This window comes from Elephas maximus, chromosome 4, assembly GCF_024166365.1.
Source record: "Elephas maximus indicus isolate mEleMax1 chromosome 4, mEleMax1 primary haplotype, whole genome shotgun sequence".
Taxonomy (NCBI): Eukaryota; Metazoa; Chordata; class Mammalia; order Proboscidea; family Elephantidae; genus Elephas; species Elephas maximus.
The window spans coordinates 160429988-160449625 of record NC_064822.1 but is presented as its reverse complement, the minus strand read 5'-3'; the positions used below and the strand labels follow the sequence as shown (position 1 = coordinate 160449625).

The 19638-nt window shown below is 37.0% G+C and overlaps 1 protein-coding gene across 1 annotated transcript in view; it reads left to right on the top strand.

Annotated features, from left to right (window-relative positions):
- The window catches only part of FGD6 (FYVE, RhoGEF and PH domain containing 6), a 142580-nt gene extending 123382 nt beyond the window's left edge, over positions 1 to 19198 (top strand). Inside the window, exons 18-21 of the mRNA XM_049884083.1 lie at positions 2107 to 2234; positions 8396 to 8524; positions 9402 to 9550; positions 13996 to 19198. Coding sequence (XP_049740040.1) covers positions 2107 to 2234; positions 8396 to 8524; positions 9402 to 9550; positions 13996 to 14032 — 443 coding nt within the window. The 3' untranslated portion in view covers positions 14033 to 19198. The remainder of the gene's footprint in view (positions 1 to 2106; positions 2235 to 8395; positions 8525 to 9401; positions 9551 to 13995) is intronic.
- Positions 19199 to 19638: the final 440 nt, after the last annotated feature.

The window sequence follows — 19638 nt, the reverse complement described above, 5'->3', positions numbered from 1 at the left end:
ACTGCATGTTGGCAATATGATTGGTGTTAAAAAAAAAAAAAAGTTTTTTTTTTTATCAGCCTCAAAATGAGTACAAAGCTTTCTTAACTCTTAATCCCAAGAGAAATTGGAATCAAGTTTATTTTTACTCTGTGAAATAAGGTTTTGTTAAGAAAATTAATTGTAGAAATGCCATTACAGGATGAAATGCTTAAGATATTTGAAAGGGAACTGTCCGTAAATCAGTTCTCTATGGAAATATACTAGGTGGCAATTTGTTAGCCTAATTCTAGCGCAACTCTTTAACCAAATACAAAATGACGTATCATGTACATTTACTCATGATTTGTGGGCCCCCAGTCTATCTCTAAAGTGGATGCAGCTAGCAGGACTGTACAGGTCTATATTTTGGGAAAGGATCTATAATTAAATTCCTGAAGGCTATAGGACCTGATTTTAAAATGATTATGCTCCATTTCTATGAAGAGTAGTTTTTCAATAGGAAGTGGCAATGTCTGAGCGAATAAAACTAGACAGCATGCTCTTTCAGAACCCATACATTTATAGATTAATAGATTGCTAAGTATACATTTGCTTGGAAGACACACCCATGTATCTATTCCTTAGCCAGCTTTATGTTCCTCCCTTTGCTCTCTGGTATACAGTATAAGCTGCAAACATGCAGAATTCATCTTTGAGTCTCCCTCCCTCTTCACACACACCCAATTGATCAGTGAATCTTGACAAATTTATCTTTGAAGGTCTGACTTTGTCTTGATTGCCCCATCTCAGCCCTGATGAAGACTTTCATTATCTCTGGCCTGGACTATTATAGTTTACTAAGTGGTTTTCCTGCTGTAAATCACTCCTCCTGGGTATTGCCAGATTTATTTTTCTAAATCTTCAGTCTGTTTAAGACACTCCCCTGCTTCAAAAGCTTTTGGTTTCCCACTGCCTAATTTTTAAACAACAGTTAAGGTTTTTTAGATCTGGCCTTTTTTTCCAGCCTTATTATTCTGCAGATGTCATTGTTATGTGCAATCATGTCGGTTCCAACTTAAGCAACCCTATGTACAGCAGAACAAAACACTGCCTGGTCCTGCACCATCCTCACAATTGTTATGTTTGAGTCCATTGTTGCAGCCACTGTGTTAGTCCCTCTCATTGAGGGTCTTCCTCTTTTTCGCTGACCCTCTACCTTACCAAGCATGATGTCCTTCTCCAGGGACTGATCCCTCCTGATAACATGTCCAAAGTATGTGACACCAAGTCTTACCATCCTTGCTTCTAAGGAGCATTCTGGCTGTACTTCTTCCAAAACAGATTTGCTCTTTCTTTTGGCAGTCCATGGTATATTCAATATTCTTTGCCGACACCATAATTCAAAGGCATCAATTAATTCTTCTTTGGTCTTCCTTATTCATCATCCAGCTTTCACATGCGTATGAGGCAACTGAAGATACCGTGGCTTGGATCCAGGTGCACCTTAGTCCTCAAAGTGATATTTTTGCCTTTTAATACTTTAAAGAGGTCTTTTGCAGCACATTTACCCATTTGCCAAATAAATAACTTCACATCTGCCATTACTCATATTAAGCTCTCTGCCTTTCTCCTTTTTGCCTGGCAAACTCTTACTTATACCTTAATAACCAACTAAAACATCACCTTCTCTTCCCAGCTTTTCCTGAACCTCTGCAGTCAGAATTACTTCCTCATCTGAGTCCCCGTCTCCTTTTCTAGCACTTTTTTCATTGTAACATTTTTTTTTTTTTTTTTACTATTTAGACACTAAGCACTGTTGTTAGGTTTTTAAAACCAAATCAATAAGGAAGTTTTCTTTTTAACATATTTTTTTGAGTTAGTACATTCATTCACGTTTCAGAATTCTAAAGATGCAAAATCTCATCATGTGGTTTAAAGGTCGAAAAGCATAAAACCATAGATAGTGAGGTCTTCCTCCCACTCACCTCCAAGCCATCCATTTTCCTTGACTGGAGGCCATTAGAGTTGTCAGTATCTTGAGTATTCCTCCATGGATATATTATGCAACAATGTTTATTGATTTGCATTAAATCAAATTGCAGGATGCTTACCAATGGCTACATAAGTGTGCCTGATTTGTTTTAGATCACCAGCACTCCCCGAAAATTGGATCTCCAGGAAATCACAAATCTCCTTCAAGTGCCTTATCATCAGTCTTACATAGTATTCCATCAGGGAGAAAACAGAAAAAAATCCCAGCTGCTCTCAAAGAAGTAAGTGTTTCTGTTAAGCTTGCAACCTCATAGAGGCTGAATTATTCATACTCCTAATACATTGTTTTTCATTTATAAAGGAAGCTGTCATTTCCTACCACTATTAAGCATGAATTTTAATACTGGTGCTGGATGTGGCTGATGCCTCACAATCTTGCCTGGTCTCCCTTATGACCTGAGTCATTTAGAAAATGGCAGTCTGAAGGTTTGGAGAACATCTTATAGCAATAATGGGAAGTAAAGTTAACTTGTACAGATGTGAATTTTTAAAAATGACTTTGAGGAGGCCCCTTATCAGAAGGAAGAACTTTATAGAATATCTTGGACATTTTGGTAGCGTTTACTGATCTGCATGGTTTGTTAGGCATTAGTTGGTTATATAGGCGTGAAATCACTGATAGTAGCTTGTCTTCCCATTAAAACTGAAGGGAAAATTTAAAAAGTGGTAACAGCCTACACGGTTAGCCCTGTCAATGGCGTAATCCACAGACACCATTGATATCCTATCCAATTCCTCACATCTAAGTGTCCGGTCAGCAATTGTCAGAGAGCAGACTGCACTCACTGCCTTTCTGGCCACTCCCTTTCTGATTAGTCTTTTTAAGTATTTACTGACATGTGCTAACCTGTACTAGGTTAGTGGCCAGCCAAATAGGGTTTTTAATTTTGGTTCTTTGGTTTACTCTTGGAGGTGTTCTATCACAGAAAGTGGAAGCAAATACCTATAATTCTGGCCAACATCATATTTCTTATGTAAAGTCAGAGTGTATTCCATCATGGCAATTGAAATAGTGTGATGTGACTTAAAACCAATTTTATGAAATAGTAAGAATAGGACTTAAAATTCTATTTCCCAAGTTTCCTATGAAACTAATTGAGCCAGTTTAGTGAGCACCCTTGAATTATCCCTGCCATCGCTCAGTTCCTGAATTTAAATCTACATCCAGAACTTGAGGTTCTTAATCAATTAATTAATTCTCAGGTCTCTGTAACTTTTTGCCTCTCCACAGTGATGTCAGAGTTTCTAAGTATAATTCTTACCATTTGTTCCCCTCTTTAGTCTACACCCCACAGCACTGGTTATAGAACTCTTTGCAGTCTAGACTAGACTCAACCTAACTCTAATCCCATTTCATACACCTTCCCCAACCACACAAACAGGCCTTCAGCTTTCGGACCTCTACTTCCTGACTGTAGCCATTTCTTCCTTTACTGCACTAGTTCCCAAAGCATGACCCCAGAGTAGCAGCATGAGCACCACCTGGGAACTTATTAGGAATGCACATTCTCAGGTCCCACTCAAGGTCTGCAGAATCAGAAACTTTTAACAAGTGATTCTGGTGGGTGCTAAATTTTGAGAGTCATTGCTTTACACCTTTTCAGTTACACTGGGAAGATGAGATAATGCGAATGTCATTCAGCTATCACTATGTGACCTCTGCATGCCATGCATGTACTGTGCTGGACACTGAAGACACCACAGTGAGCAAAAAGATATGTCCACTTGGAGCTTAGAGACTGGGGAATTAGAATTAACTCACAAATGAGTAAACTACTTATAAATCATGATGAATGCAATAAGAGAAAGAACAGGGATTTGATCTAGTCTTGAGGGGTCAGGGAAAATTTCCCTGAGGAAGTAAGTAATGTTTGAGTTGAGGATGAGTAGGACGTAACAGTGGGGAAGGATGATCAAGCAGAGGAGGTAGTTTTTTTTAAAGGCACTGAGATGGGCAGGAGGTGAATGAAGGCCAAATCGTGGGGAGGAAGATCAGGACAGGGCGGGAATGAGGAGCCCCACCTCTACAGTCAGACTGCCGGGAGTCTGTAACCATAAACAAGTCACTTGGCCATTTTGTGTCTAGCTTAGTTTCTTTATCTGTAAAATGCGGGTAACAACAGTGTCTGCTTCAGAGGGTTCTTGTGTAGGAAAAATGAGATAATCCATGTAAGTGTTGAATATACTTCCCAACTGAGAATAAATATTTAATAGATGTTAGGTGTCTTAGGCAGAATATTGGCCCCCCAGTAATGTCTGTGTCCCTGAATCCTGTGAATATGTGAGGTTACATGGCAAAGGAGAATTAAGGTTGTTAATCAGCTGACCTTAAAATAGGGAGATTATCCTAGATAACATGAGTGGACCCAAGGCAACCATAAAGGTCCTTAGAAGTGGAAGAAGGAATGGGAAGTGAGAACTAGAGAGATGGCAGCGTGAGAAGGACTTCGCATGACATTGCTGGCTTTGAAAATGAAGGAGGGGGTCAAGAGTCGAGGAAAGCAGGTGGACTCTAGAAGCTGGAAAAAGTAAGGAAATGGGTTCTCTACTAGAGCCTCCAGAAAGGAATGTACCCTTCCAACACCTTGATTTTAGTCTAGTGAGACCCATGTTGGACTTCTGATGTATTGACTATAAGACAACAAATGTGTGTTGTTTTACCCATCAAGTTAGTGGTAATTTGTTTAAGCAGCCTTAGGAATACAGTGTTGTTACAGGACCGAGAAGTAGTAGTCCCTGGGTAGTGGAAACTGTTAACGCACTTAGCTGCTAACCAAAAGGTTGAAAGTACAAGTCCACCCAGAGTCGTCTCCTGAGAAAGGTCTGGCATTGTACATCTGAAAAATTGCCCATTGAAAACGCTATGGAGCACATTCTACTCTGACAGATGTGAATGGGGTCACCATGAGTCAGAATAGACTCAATGGCGACCAGTATTTTGAGAAGTAGAAGGAACCAGATTTACATAGGTTCCTGAAGACCCTGTTAAAGATGCTGTGAAGCCATTGAGGGTTTTTAACAATAGAGTGACCCGTTCACATTTGCATTTTTAAAGATCAGTCTGGCTACAGTGGGAAGGAGGGAGGGGAGGGGACAGGAATTTGTATGGCAGAGCCTAATTTTTTGTATGTGAAAATATTGAGCTTATGGTTGTTCTTTAGAAGTAGGACACCAGGCCCCTCTTCATAGTCTGTCTTAGTCTGGAAACTCTGCTCAAACCTGTCCACCATGGGTGACCCTGCTCACTTCCAGCATCACAGCAACATGCAAGCCACCACAGTGTGACAGAGTGGCAGATTGAGCTTATAGCAGATTTTTGTTGTTCTTGTTTAATTTTTTTTAATTGTACTTTAGATGAAGGTTTACAGAGCAAACTAGTTTCTCATTAAACAATTAGTACACACAGTGTTTTGTGACATTGGTTGCCAACCCTACAACATGTCAACACTCTCCCCTTCTCGACTTGGGTTCCCCATTACCAGCTTTCCTGTCCCTTCCTGCCTTCTTGTCCTTGCCCCTGGGCTGGTGTGCCCATTTAGTCTCATTTTGTTTTATGGGCCTGTCTCATTTTTGGCTGAAGGGTGAATCTCAGGAGTGACTTCATTACTGAGCTATGAGAGTGTCCGGGGGCCATACTCTCGGGGTTTCTTCATTCTCTGTCAGACCAGTAAGTCTGCTCTTTTTTTTTTTTTTTTAATCGCAGATTCTTAACAAATGTTTCCTTCCTGATTTCTCCGGTATCGGGGCAGCCCAGTTTGGAGACATAGTCTAAGTGTTATTCTAAAGCATTAAACTGATTAGTTTTAAGTAAACATTTTAGAATTATAGTATCTAGCTAAGTGCTATAAGGGTCAAAGTATTTTCCTTGGGAAGCTATGTTTTTATTCTGGTAATGTTCAAAACATTTTTAGAAACTCCTCTCTTTTAGAATTATATCCAGAGCCTCAGTACTCTCAGTATTACTTTCAGTAATAGCAGATTGTGTGTTTTGATTTGGATTTGATTTGTTTTAGTGAAATCATGGAACAAAAATTTTGTGAATCAGGTGATTAGGCTGGTTAACACCAATTTTATTCTTAAAAAGATAACAGGACCATCCATGACTCTCAGTCTCCTGATTGATCTTGTATGGCTAATAAACTCTCTAAAATATTCCCAGAGAGGAATATACAAAACATTTTGATCGATGGAAGTAACATGTAAATCTGTAGTATCCCAAGGTAGCTATATTTTAAGCAAAATCTCATTTAAATGTAAATATTCTAGTTGTTTTGTTAAAAATTACTTGATAGTCTTAAACACAAGGATGTATGTCTTTATCCAAATCTACTTGCACTTAGTTTTTCTTTCCAGTTTAATGCCAGATCTTAAGGCTTCCATTAAACAATATATAATCCTTTTTATGAAATTTATAAGAAATTAATACAGTCCACACATTAATGATTAAACATATACTTTTATAATCCATTGAGCCCACTTGTATTGGTTTTCTTTTCTGTATAACAAATTACCACAAACTTAGCATCTTAAAACAACACAAATTTAGTATCATAGTTTGTGTTGATCAGAAATTGAGGGATGACTTAGCTGGGTCCTCTGCTGGGATGGAATCCAGGTGTCAGCTAGTGTTGAGTTGTCATCTGGAGGCTTGACTGAGGAAGGGTCTACTTCCAAGCTCATTTGTGTTGGTAGAATTCATTTCCTTTCAATTGTAAGACTGAGGACGCTGGCTTCTTGCTGGTGGTTAGCAGTAGTCATCCTCAGCTCCTAGAGGCTGCACACAGCTCCTTGCACATGGCTTCTCAACATGGCTCTTTACTTCTTCAAAGCCAGCAAAGGAGAGAGTCTCTAGAGCCATTCTGCAACAAGGTGGAGTCTTATCTAATATAACAAAGGGTCGCCATGACTCAGAGATTTCTCGATGGAAACTAACAACACAATCATGGGAGTGACATTCCATTACCTTTACCGTATTCCGTTGGCTAGAAGGAAGTCACAGGTCCTGATCACACTTAAGAGGAAGGGATTATACAAAAGTGTGACTAGAAGAGTCTGTCTGTCAAATTACTAAGGCAACACATCAACACCCTCCCCTTCTCGACTTGGGTTCCCCATTACCAGCTTTCGTGTCCCCTCCTGCCTTCTTGTCCTTGCCCCTGGGCTGGTGTGCCCATTTAGTCTCATTTTGTTTTATGAGCCTGTCTCATTTTTGGCTGAAGGGTGAACCTCAGGAGTGACTTCATTACTGAGCTATGAGAGTGTCCGGGGGCCATACTCTCTGGGTTTCTTCATTCTCTGTCAGACCAGTAAGTCTGCTCTTTTTTTTTTTTTAATAGCAGATTCTTAACAAATGTTTCCTTCCCTATTTCTCCAGTATGGGGGCAGCCCAGTTTGGAGACATAGTCTAAGTGTTATTCTAAAGCATTAAACTGATTAGTTTTAAGTAAACATTTTAGAATTATAATATCTAGCTAAGTGCTATAAGGGTCAAAGTAAGTTTGTTTTCTATCTACGTATGTACCCTACATTAAAAAAAAATTTTTTTTCAATTACCAGGTCATAATCATTAGAAACATACTATGTTTTTGTGTAGCGACAATTTTTTTTAACCTTTTATGTAACAAAACACAAAACCTGTTGCTGTCGATTCCTACTCATAAGGACCCTATAGGACAGAGAAGTACTGCCCCTTAGTGTTTCCAAGGCTGTGTGATCTTTATGCAAGCCACATCTTTCTCCTGCAGAGCAGCTGGTGGATTCGAACTGCCAGCCTTTCAGTTAGCAGTCAAGCGCTTATACTTCTTTTCTTTCAGATCAAAATTTAGCAATCAAAGGCTGATCCTTAAAATCACATGTATTAATAATAGAATGTTTGATGACCTATTCTATTGATACGATTTTTTTAAGTCTGAAAAGCTTTCTCAGGAATAAAGGTTTAGATGATTTTCCCTAACACCCTCCAATAAGTAGAGCAATGGACAATATGTACAGTCCCCAAATATATAGCTTTAAAAAAAAAAAAAAAAAAACCTTTGTTTGGGCCTTTGGAATTCTTTCATTTTCTTCGCCTGGCAACCCAGAAAACACAAACGAAAACCCACAGAGAAACACATACACAACCTCATACCTGCGAGCACAGCTAAACCAGGTAAAATTCTAAGATTGCTCTTAAGCGGATGGGTTTATTATGTTCATACTAATAATAAAAAATAATAGCACCATCAGTTTATATAGTAGCCAACTTTGAAAATATAAAATTTCATTCTGAAACGTTACATTATTGTTATGGTTGTTACTTTCAGTACCTAATGATGAAAAATGTTTTAATTTTAACTTGTTTTTCTGAAAACCACTAAGCTATGTATTGGGCTTGCTTATCTAGGTATCAGCAAACACAGAGGATTCTTCTATGAGTGGCTACTTGTACAGATCAAAGGGCAATAAAAAACCTTGGAAACACTTGTGGTTTGTCATAAAAAATAAAGTGCTGTATACATACGCTGCAAGTGAGGTAAGGCCTGAAATCTAAAGATTTTGGGATCTCGTTTCGTACTGACAACTGGAAATAATTTAAAGTATCAGAGGACAATTTTTTAAATGCATTGGTTTTGTGTATATTTTGTTTTGCTTTGCTTTTGAAGGGGGGAGCTGTTGCTGCTGTTATTTTTCATGTGGACTTGCTTCGTACCTGGAGATCTCTTATTCAACTGTATTAATATTACATAGTATTAAAATGCAAGTATTTTTGCTGTTATGTGACTACTAACTACTTTACTACTTTTGCTGTTATGTGATTACTTACTACTTCATTAAAACTCAAAGGTTTTCTCTTATCAAGCTCTCTTGGGTGGCACTCCCTTGATCCCCAGATTCTATTGATCAGGCGTAAGCACAGATAAGATAGGCACTGTTTGGGTTATAAACAATTTCTGGCTGTTTGCTGTAATTCTACCCACTTCTGCTATCCCATCCCCCTGTGTTCCAGCATCCTGTGAAAGCCACTGCTCTCAGGTCCAAGCTTTTTCTTTATACAACCTGGGGTGAATTACTTACTTTTTGAGCTATATTTTCTCTATCCATGAAATGGAGGTGATATAGTACCTGCCTCTCAGGGTTATAGTGAAAAATAAGAAATTCAGTGAGTGTGAACACATTGCAAACCATCTAGCACAGTGCCTGACACATGGGTAGATGGGGGCGGGGGAGGCTCAATAAATATTGCTGAATAAATGAAAAATTAATATTGTTTTTTATTATTTTATATGCATGTATATGAATTTTTTTTTTTAGGAAATTAGAGCTACATACCTGCATAGATCAAGCATTCTCAAATCTGACTTTTGTCCCAATCTAAAAACCCATCTTCATTTTGTGTATTTTTACATTAGGATGTGGCAGCTTTGGAAAGTCAACCTTTATTAGGATTCACTGTCACTCAAGTCAAAGATGAGAATTCAGAGTCTAAAGTGTTTCAGTTACTGCACAAAAACATGTTATTTTATGTATTCAAAGCAGAAGATGCTCACTCAGCTCAGAAGTAAGTAACTTAGAAATATTTTCTTCTATACATGAGATTCCTTTACATGGTTGATTTAAAAATGACCTATGTTAAGGTATGGGGGCAACTCAGAATTTAAATCAGAATTCCAATATAGAAAGATTTAACATATTATTCAAACTCTTGAGAAGATTTGTTTTAAAAACACGGCAAGGGTGTCTGGAATATCTTCAGGAGGCAGAGGGGAAAAGAAAACAGGCAGTCTTTTCCAGGAGTTTGTCTACGCATAACCTCAGAGGAAGCAGCATGATACCGCTCTGCTGAAAGGAAGGAGAACTGAGGTATTTGACCTTCTTCAATGAGGGTAAGGATCTTCCCTTGAAACATTCCAGGACTTTGGCAGTCCAGTGATTCAATTGTGCCATGGAACAGCAGGAGCTTAAACAGCTGCTTGCTAACTTACTTCTTTGGCAAAAAGGTCAAACATATTAAGAGGCTCCCATGTTGCTGCCTGAGCAGAAGGAAATGGATGTCATTTTAGATGGTAAAGGCTGAGTGGTCTCTTCAAAATTCCAAGAATATTTATTTAGACGTCATGGGATTGCTTAACATAGAGGTGCATATCTCTGTGGGGGTCGATGTCCTTTCTGAACAAAACAGTTCCATTCATTCTTTTTCATTTGATTTCTATTTTGGCCTTACAAAATAGGCATTTTTGTTTCAGCAAGAGCTGTACATGTTTTCTCAATGGAGTTAAAATGTAGAAAAATTTGTTATTTTGCATGTAGATAAAAAGGACTGCTGTAAATAAGCTAAGTTTGCAGTTTCTTAAGGCAGTTAGAATTAACACATCAGAATTGCCTATATTCCTGAATATCAACCAGGTACAATATTATACTCTGTAAGGTTTTTTTTTTTTAAGTGTGTGTTAGAATATTCAGCAGAATATAGTTGCTCCTCCAAATAAATACTCTGGAGGTACTGAAGAATACTTTTCAGTTATGTCACTTAACTTTTTCTGTAAAAATTACTTGGACAAAATAATAATTGACCTAAGATTCTGGCAGATGTTATCTTTCTCTTAATTTTCATCTGTATTATATTCATCATCAAACTGATAAAATTGTTGCTTTTCAAAATACATCATCTTTAGCTTATGTCATTAAGTTGACAAGTCAGAAATGCCTTTAAAATAGAAATGAATGTAGTTGGATAAAGGAAATCAGCTTACTTATAATTTGGAATTTATCTATAAATTGCTCTTTGAGATTATTAATATCAGGCAGTTGCTTTTTTTTTTTTTTTTAACACATGATGCTATTAAAATGTGCAAATATAGCAATTTGGGGACTTTTCTTCTTTTAACCTGTATAGCAAATCGTTTATTTAATGAAACTGCTAAACGATAGCTAAATTAAAAAGTTAGACATAAGACACAGTGAAACGTCTTTATGGTTTCTGGCTAAGTCCATATGATCCATATTGTCAATGAACCCTCACCTTTTTTTTACTGTGGTAAAATATACATATAACATACAATTTGCCTTTTCAACCATTCTTTTTTAATTGTGGTAATTATAAAGCTAACAAAACATTTACCATTTCAATAATCTTCACATGTACAGTTCAGTGATATGTTCTTTTCCATCAGCCTTAACGGAATCAACCATTTTTAAGTGTACTATTCAGTGACATTAACTATATTCACAATATTATGCAACCATCACCACTATTTGCCTCCAAAAATTTTTCATCATCCCAAGCAGGAACTTAACACCCATTAATCAATAATTTCCCATTCCCCTCTACCACCCATCCCTGGTAACCACTAATCTACTTTGTATATATTTGTCCTAGATATTTCATATAAGTGGGATCAATATTTCTCCTTTTTCGTCTGGCTCATTTCACTTAACAATGTTTTCAGACTTCATTCATGTTGTAACATGTATTAGAACTTCATTCCTTTCTATGACTGAATAATATTCCATCGTATGGCTATACCACATTTTGTTCATCCATTTAACTTTCGGTAGATGATTAGGTTGTTTCCACCCTTCAGCTATTGTGGATAATGCTGCAATGAACATTGGTGTACAAGTCTATGTTTGCATTCCTGCTTTCAAGTCTTTCAGGTTGTTAAAACAAAAATCATATTAAGCCAATATTAGAAATTGGCTGAAGTTTATTTAATATACAATTTGCAAATTGGGGCAACATTTCTGACTAGCATGTCAAAAATGTTCCAAAGAAGAAAAATCTTTTACAGGTTCTTATACTCCAGCCTTGGTGGTGCAGTGGTTAAGAGCTTGGCTGCTAACTAAAAGGTCAGCAGTTCGAATCCACCACCTGCTCCTTGGAAACCCTGTGGGGCTGTTCTACTGTGTCCTGTAGAATCGCTATGAGTCAGAATTGACTCCATGGCAATGGGTTTGGTTTTGAGTTTTTATACTCTAGCTTATTGCTAGTAGTTACACATTGCCATGGAAACAGGGCCATAATGGTGTTTACATAATCCTGGACATGCAGTATTTCCTTGAAGAACACTTCAAATAATTGCTGATTTACCCTAAAACATAGCTCTAGTCTGACCTTTTGAGTTTCTGTTATTGAAACTGCACATGGGTAATTCTGTAAATGAGCACACTGTCCAAAGCAAAATGTTCTTTTATTAATTAAGCTGGACTGTTGTTTGTCTTGGACCCCTGGTGGCACACTGGTTAAGAGCTCAAGCTGCTAACAATAAACGGTCAGCAGTTTGAATCCACCAGCTGCTCCTTGGAAATTCTATGGGACACTTCTACTCTGTCCTGTAGGGTCACTATGAGTTGGAATTGACTCAACAGCAATGGGTTTTATTATTTGACTTAAAAGTGACTTTCAGAAGACCAGTTTTCTCAAATCTTGGGGTTCAAAGATCATTTCAGAACAATAGCTTGGGTGGTCACCTCAACCTCCACGAAATCCAGAAATCTGGATTCCTTGAGAATTAAAAACTCTGTTCCTCAGTGCCTATACCTAGGAGTGGAATTGCTAGGTTATATGATATTACTGTGTGTAACTTTTTGAGGAACTGCCAAACTGTTTCCACAGTGGCTGCACCATCTTAAATATCCACCAGCAATGTTTGAGGGTTCCAATTTTTCCATATCCTCACCAACACTTGTTATTTTCCATTCTTCTGATGATAATCACCCTAATGGGTGTGAAGTAGTATCTCATTGTGGTTTTGATTTGCAATTCACGAATCACTAATGATGTCGAGCATCTTTTCATGTACTTATTGGCCATTCTATATCTCTTTTGGAGAAATGTCCATTCAAGTTCTTTGCCCATTTTTTAATTGGGTACTTCGTCTCTCTGTTGTTGACTTGTAGGATTCTTTATATATTCTGGATATTAAAACCTTTATCATGATTTCCAAATATTTTCACTCCAAATATATGATTTCTGAATATTTTCAGTCACTGGGCTTTTTTAAATTTTTTTTTTTTTTTTTAATGGTACAACTTACATAACATTTGTATTTAAAATTAAACTTTTTGAAAATTCTACCCTTGAAATTTAGGCTGAAATTTGAGCTGAATCTGTTATAAGCTGATATTGCTAATTAACTGAGTGATTTCAAATATTCATAGTCTCTAGGACTCTTTTCTTTATATAAAATATTATTGTAAGAAATTATATTTCAGTAAGAAAAGAAAAAAATTAGTTCAGTTGATGCTGTTTTTTTAAAAAAATGTACACACCTGGGGAGTAGGAGAATATGAGGTGATAAATCCTAGAAGAATATATATCAAAATGTTAACATTTTATAAATTTTCAGCAGTGAACATATATTACTTTTAGAATATAAAAATATGAAAGTTAAATTTCAAAAGGAATCAATAACATTACTAGGGACTTCTGTTTTATTCCGTAGTACATAGGGTGACTATGAGTCAGAATTGACTTGGCGGCACCTGACAACAACAACATATTGTTGGATAAAACTTTATTTTGAGAAGAAAGAATTTTGAAAAGGCTTCTATGAAACTTTGAGAAGCTTTTTTATTGCATGCAAAATGTTTGATCAACTGGGAGTGGACTAGATGCCAAATTGCCTTTATTTGAAAATATTGGAATAGGTCTGAACTAGGGATGCCCTAGTAGTATACTCTAGTGGATAGAGTTAAGAGGAGGAGACAAGAACCGAAGCTAATGTTCCTATATATCCACTTCCAAAAACCAATTAAATGGGAGCATCAGGACTTCATAGAGTTTTTACATGAAATAGCCCCTTTCTTATTCCTCACAGAAATAAAAGACATACTTTTCATGTGGTGGTGGACCAAATTACCTACAGAATTCTAGTTTGTTGTAGGAAGGATCTTAAATATGCTGTTAGGGTAACTGTAACCACAGGCCCAGCTATTATCTCTTTTGTCTTCATATATATTCGACAATTGGATTTTACAAATCTAACCCATTTCTCTTATCAATAGGTGGATAGAAGCATTCCAGGAAGGCACAATATTGTAGCAGTATCAGTTTCATCTCTTCTGTGATTCCAAATAGGTGGAATTTCATCAGAATGGAGTAAATGCAGTACAAAAATTTTATAAAATGAAACATTGCCAAGATAAATCCAGCCAAACTGTCCAGTATAAGAAATTATTTTGTTAGGTATAAGGTAATTTTTTAAAATGTTTATTGTTCCATCTATGTTATTTATTAAAATTTTGATGTTTACTTAATGGTCAGAATTATTTCTGAGACTCACACTGAATTCTAAAGTACTTTTTCTTTGGATACCAGAAAACTTATTTTCATATCGTATACTGTATTAACTATTTGTGACACAGTACACACTGTTTTTTCTACCTTACATTGTAACATTCTCACCAGTGGTAAATCTTTGTAAGTAAAAAGCACATATCACAGGGCAAATTTCCATGCAGTGCTTGGTTCAAAAATGATGAATATTATGAAACTATTGATGAAAAAAATGCATGTCTTTGAATCAGTACAGTAAACTAGATGAATTTTTGTATCTTTTAATGGAAAAATGCATGACCATCTTCTACCTCAGTGACTGTGAAATGAAATTCCAGTAAATTATCTGAAGCTTTTCTACTTTTATGTACCTCTCTTGGCCAGAGTTAATGTTGTATCATCAAGGAATTATAGCAAAGGGCTAGAAACTGAATGTATTTTTAACTGTATTGTGAGTAGGAATGAGGATGTTTTCATGTGCAGAGGAACAAAAAGAACTCTGTGGGCTTTTAAAAAAAAGAGCCCTGGTAGTAACGGTTAAGCATTCGGCTGCTAACCAAAAGGCTCTGTGGGAGAAAGACCTGGCTACCTGCTCCTGTAAAGATTACAGCCTAGAAAACTGTATGAGGCAGTGGTACTTTGTCACAAAATCAACTCAATGACACATAACAACAGAAACAACAATATGGGCTTTTAAAGCCACCAAGCTCAACACAAACATAAATGTATTATTTTAAAAAATATATATGGCAAGCATTATGTCAACAATGTTCCCTGCAATTGTGAGTAAGAGTTCTGAGCCCAGGTCAATGGTGGTATTTGTACCTTAAAAAAATGTTACACTTCCTATAATAGATTGTGATTTTAAAAATGAACTGGAATTACTATATCAGAAAAGCACAAATTCTTTGCCAGTATTAACTGAAATTGTATAGTATTCATTTCTTAAAATATTTTTATACCATTTTGTGATATGTCCTCCCTGGTAATTAAAAAAAAATTCTGTAATACTTTAATCAGCTTACGGTGTACCTCATTAGGAAAGATTTATATTCATAGTTCTGGTGCACTTATTGTTTAACAGATGAACTATCTTGTACATAAAATTATTGGTTGGCAGAAGAAAAATGAATGAACACTATGATTAAAGTCATTCCTGATGTTTATACTATTATTGAACGAGTTTAAACTAAATATAAACTAAAAAGGCAAGGTTACCCATTCAGTATTTCACTAAGGGGTACAAGAATTTTCCTTTACAGTTCTATATAAAAGGTTTTCTAAATCAGTGTGATACCTATGATGGCCAGGGGAATTCTTGAGTGCCTTTCAGAAACCTTTTGAATGCTGTTTGCTGTAGCACCAGAGTGCCTACTAGATCTAGAGTTTGCTGCTGTAGTTTTTCTGGCTGTTTCTTGCCATGGAATCACCTGTTCCAACATCACACACAATGTCACCTGCTGTCCCCTAAGTCTTTTGTTAAAGTAGGTAAACAAATATCTTGCAGCTGACTTATTCAAGATAGCATAAATAAAGCTTCCATCCTTATTTATGCAGGGGTAATATCCCTGCAATTTTTAATGATTCCTTTTTGGAGACTAAGGTTACACCTCATAAATGATTTCTTTCTGATTCAGTGGGTCTAGCATTTGGCACAACAAGTTATTTGGGATTCTTCCCCATCCCTTTGAGCTCTCTACTTTCTGACTAAGGTTTGACTTAAACCTCAGACTTTCAAAAAATATTCAGGCTATTTCATCTTCTAACAACTGGCTGAATCAAGAACCAGTTCTAAATTTAAACTGAGAGAGAAGAAACCTCTAGTAATTCTCTTTAATTATATATGAAACACATATGTGATTGTACTAGCTCTTAGCTTAGCCCCTTGGGAGGGTTTTGAGAATTATAACATATAGCCCTCTTCTCCAATAAAGAGGTTTTAAATGTGGAATATTATTACACTTCTCCCCTTATCAATCATTTATAACTTACTAAAACTGATCAATCTCTTGATAGCTAACACTTCAGAGAAAAAAAAATATGTGCTGCATTCTGTAAATGGAAAGTATAACCAGTACCTTAATCCTAGGAATACTGTATTTAGTACATTAATCGATGTGCTTCCATCAAATTCTTTTACAAGTATCCCCTTTTACTCATGAGAGAGCAGTTATAAAGCTAAGCTGAAATGGATGCTTAGAGTAACCTACACAAGGAACACCAGGTTGAACTAGATTAAGGCTGGCATTTTTTTGTGCTTATCCCCAACCAGTGCTCCTTTTTTAGCTGTAGCAGCTGTAGATGTAGAAGACCCACCAGAGTCCTAGGAAAAATGAGAAAGGTTCTCTTTGGCATCATCGCACATTTCTGAACCTCTCTCTGTCCTCTTCGCCTGTGTTCCCTAATATACCCAGTATCCTGCTATTGTCTTCTGGCTGCCCAAGATAGAGGAACCACCACTGCTCATTCTCTCTTCTTCAGTCAAAATCTTGATTATTTAGAAGCATTTCTTTAAATGAGACCATCAGACCAACCCTTAACTCATATAACGCTGTAATATAACAACTAAGTGAGCGTCTTAGTTATCTAGTGATACCATAACAGACATACAAGTGGTTGGCCTTAACAAAGAAAATTTATTCTGTCACAGTGAAGGAGGCTAGAAGTTCGAATTCAGGGTGCCAGCTCCAGGGGAAGGCATTCCTCTGTTAGCTCTGGAGGAAGGTCCTTGTCATCAATCTTCCCCTGGTCTCAGACCTTCTCCATGCAGGGGCATTGGGTCCAAAGGACAACGCTATTTTCCTGGCTCTTGTTTCTTGTTGGTATGAGGTGTCCCCCCACCTTCTCTTTTGTATCTCAAAAGAGACTGACTTAAAACACCACTTAATCTTGTAGATTGAGTCCTGCCTCATTAACATAACTGCTTCTAATCCTGCCTCACTAAAATCATACAGGTAGGATTTACAACACAGGAAAATCACATCAGATGACAAAATGGTAGACAGTCACACAATACTGGGAATCATGATCAAGTCAAACTGATACACTTTTTTTTGGCCGGGGGAGGGGGGGACAATTCAATCCATAACAGTGAGCATGACAGCTTTAAAGTATAATTTTGTTAGCCAAGTTTATATGGGTGGTAGAATATATCTGGAAACGGGGAAAGCCTGCTATTTGGTTATTTAGTTAAAATGTAAATATCAGTATATGATATGTCTTGAATGCATACTTTCATTGTGCTAAATTTTTGGAAAGTTTGAGATCCATTGTAGTGAAATATAATTACTGAGATTTCCAGAGAATTGAAAGCAGATACTGTATTTAATGTAGCAGTTTCTTTCATAGTAACTACCCTGTGCTTTTTAAGAGAAAATATTAAGTATTTCCTCAGGTATCTTAACCCTTTTCCTCAGGTATCATACCCTCCAGCTAATCCTCACCCATCCTTTTCTGTTCTTACTGTTTTCTTCTTTATTCTCACTTCCCCCCACTTTAAGTAGAAGAAAGTGAGGACAGAAGTCTTGTCATTAAAACTCAAACAGCCCCAAAATGCCCTCATTATTACTTAGATCTTAAACCTATACTCTTCACCATCCTACAAGGCCACATTTGCAACTACCTGTTAGATAGCTGGAAACCCTGGTGGCGTAGTGGTTAAGTGCTATGGCTGCTAACCAAAAGGTTGACAGTTTGAATCTACCAGGCTCTCCTGGGAAACTCTATGTGTCCTAGAGTGTCACTATGAGTCGGAATTGACTCGACGGCAACAGGTGGGTTGGATAGCTACACGAGTCCTTCTCAAGCATTTTAAATTTTATAGGACTAAATCTCAACTCACCTTCCCATTCAAATCTCCTTCTTTTATTTTCACCCATAATGGAAAGGCATCATTCTGGGCTCTGGGATCTGTCTCCAAGTCTCAACAAGGCTCTTTGCAGTTATCCTTGTATCCTTTCCATCCTCCTTGCCCTTTTACTTTTTGCCCTTTTATTGTTACTGCATAGGCCCTGACTCAAGTCCCTGTTACTACTTCCCAATGATTACAGTAACTTTTCTTCTTACCTCAATACCTTCTTTATGTGGTCCCATTTTCAGCACTGCCAGAGCTATCTTTCTACAGCATAGCTATAATCTAGTTTTATCTCCTGCTATTATTATATATATTTTTTTATTACAACCTTCAGTGGCTTCCAGGTGGCTTGGCATGGAATGCAAATTCTATTACAGTTCGCCCCAAACCATGTCTCACCTTTATATATTACTTTTCCTCAGGTATCATACCCTGCAGCCAACCCTAATCCATCCCTTCTCTGTTCACAGTGTTTTCTTTATTCTCACTTTTCCCAAGAGTGCCCAACTTGAAAGCCTCCTCTGTGACAGTTGATCCTAGCCTTCTCTCCCCTGTTCCTCCAGAGTAGATCCAGTGTCTCCTTCCTCAGTGCTCCCGTGGCTCTTCGTTCATAAACACTTTCTTATGGTGCTTGTCACATTCTGCCCTTGAGAACCGAAACTGTATCTTGTTCATTGGAGATTCCTCTACAGCCCAGGGCAGAGTGCCTTGCATGAAGTGGACACTTATATTTGCTCAATACAGTTGCTTCTGATTTTCAAGAAAAAAGTGCCTGCAATACACAAACATTATCCTGGAGCTTATGATACTTTTAGTCATTTTCTAAACAAAAAATCTTATCTGACTTTTCCCCTTTTAAGAAAAGAGACAAATACTTTCTAGTAGGATTTTTTTTTAAGGTAAGAAATTTTCAAAAAGCTCCTTTTTTGGGTACAGGGGAAGAGATGAAGGGGGGCAGTTTTTTATATGGGTTCCTATGGCATGAAAGAACACAATCTTGAAATACTGTTGTTTCTTTAAATGATTTATGATGTATTTCTAGAAACATTTTTTAAAGTGATAAGTCTGTTTCTTATTGTCCATATAGAAATAGATCCTTTATAAATAATTAGCATTGTAAATAATGTTAATAAGTATATTTATATTAAATAAATTTAATATCTATTTCTTGTGTGATGTCTTTTAAACCAAAACTTTTAGAGTCACAGATTTAAAGATGAACCTCACTGACCTCTTGGTTTTTCTGAAGGGAAAACTCTCCTTCACCCATAAATGATGTTCCGAAATTGGCTTCTACATCCAAGTTTTAATAAGTTAACTTACTGTGACTTAAGTGAATTAATTAGATGATAAGGGGTAATCTCGCGCATCACTACAGATATGCATACTGTGCCCTGAGAATAGAGAAAAGGTCTCAGATTACTTTTCCATTTGACCTACAGTGTACTTAGCTTTCTCCTTTGGGACCAGTTTAAAGATTGCAGGATTGAGGCAGTACTTTGCCTTAAAACCATCAAAC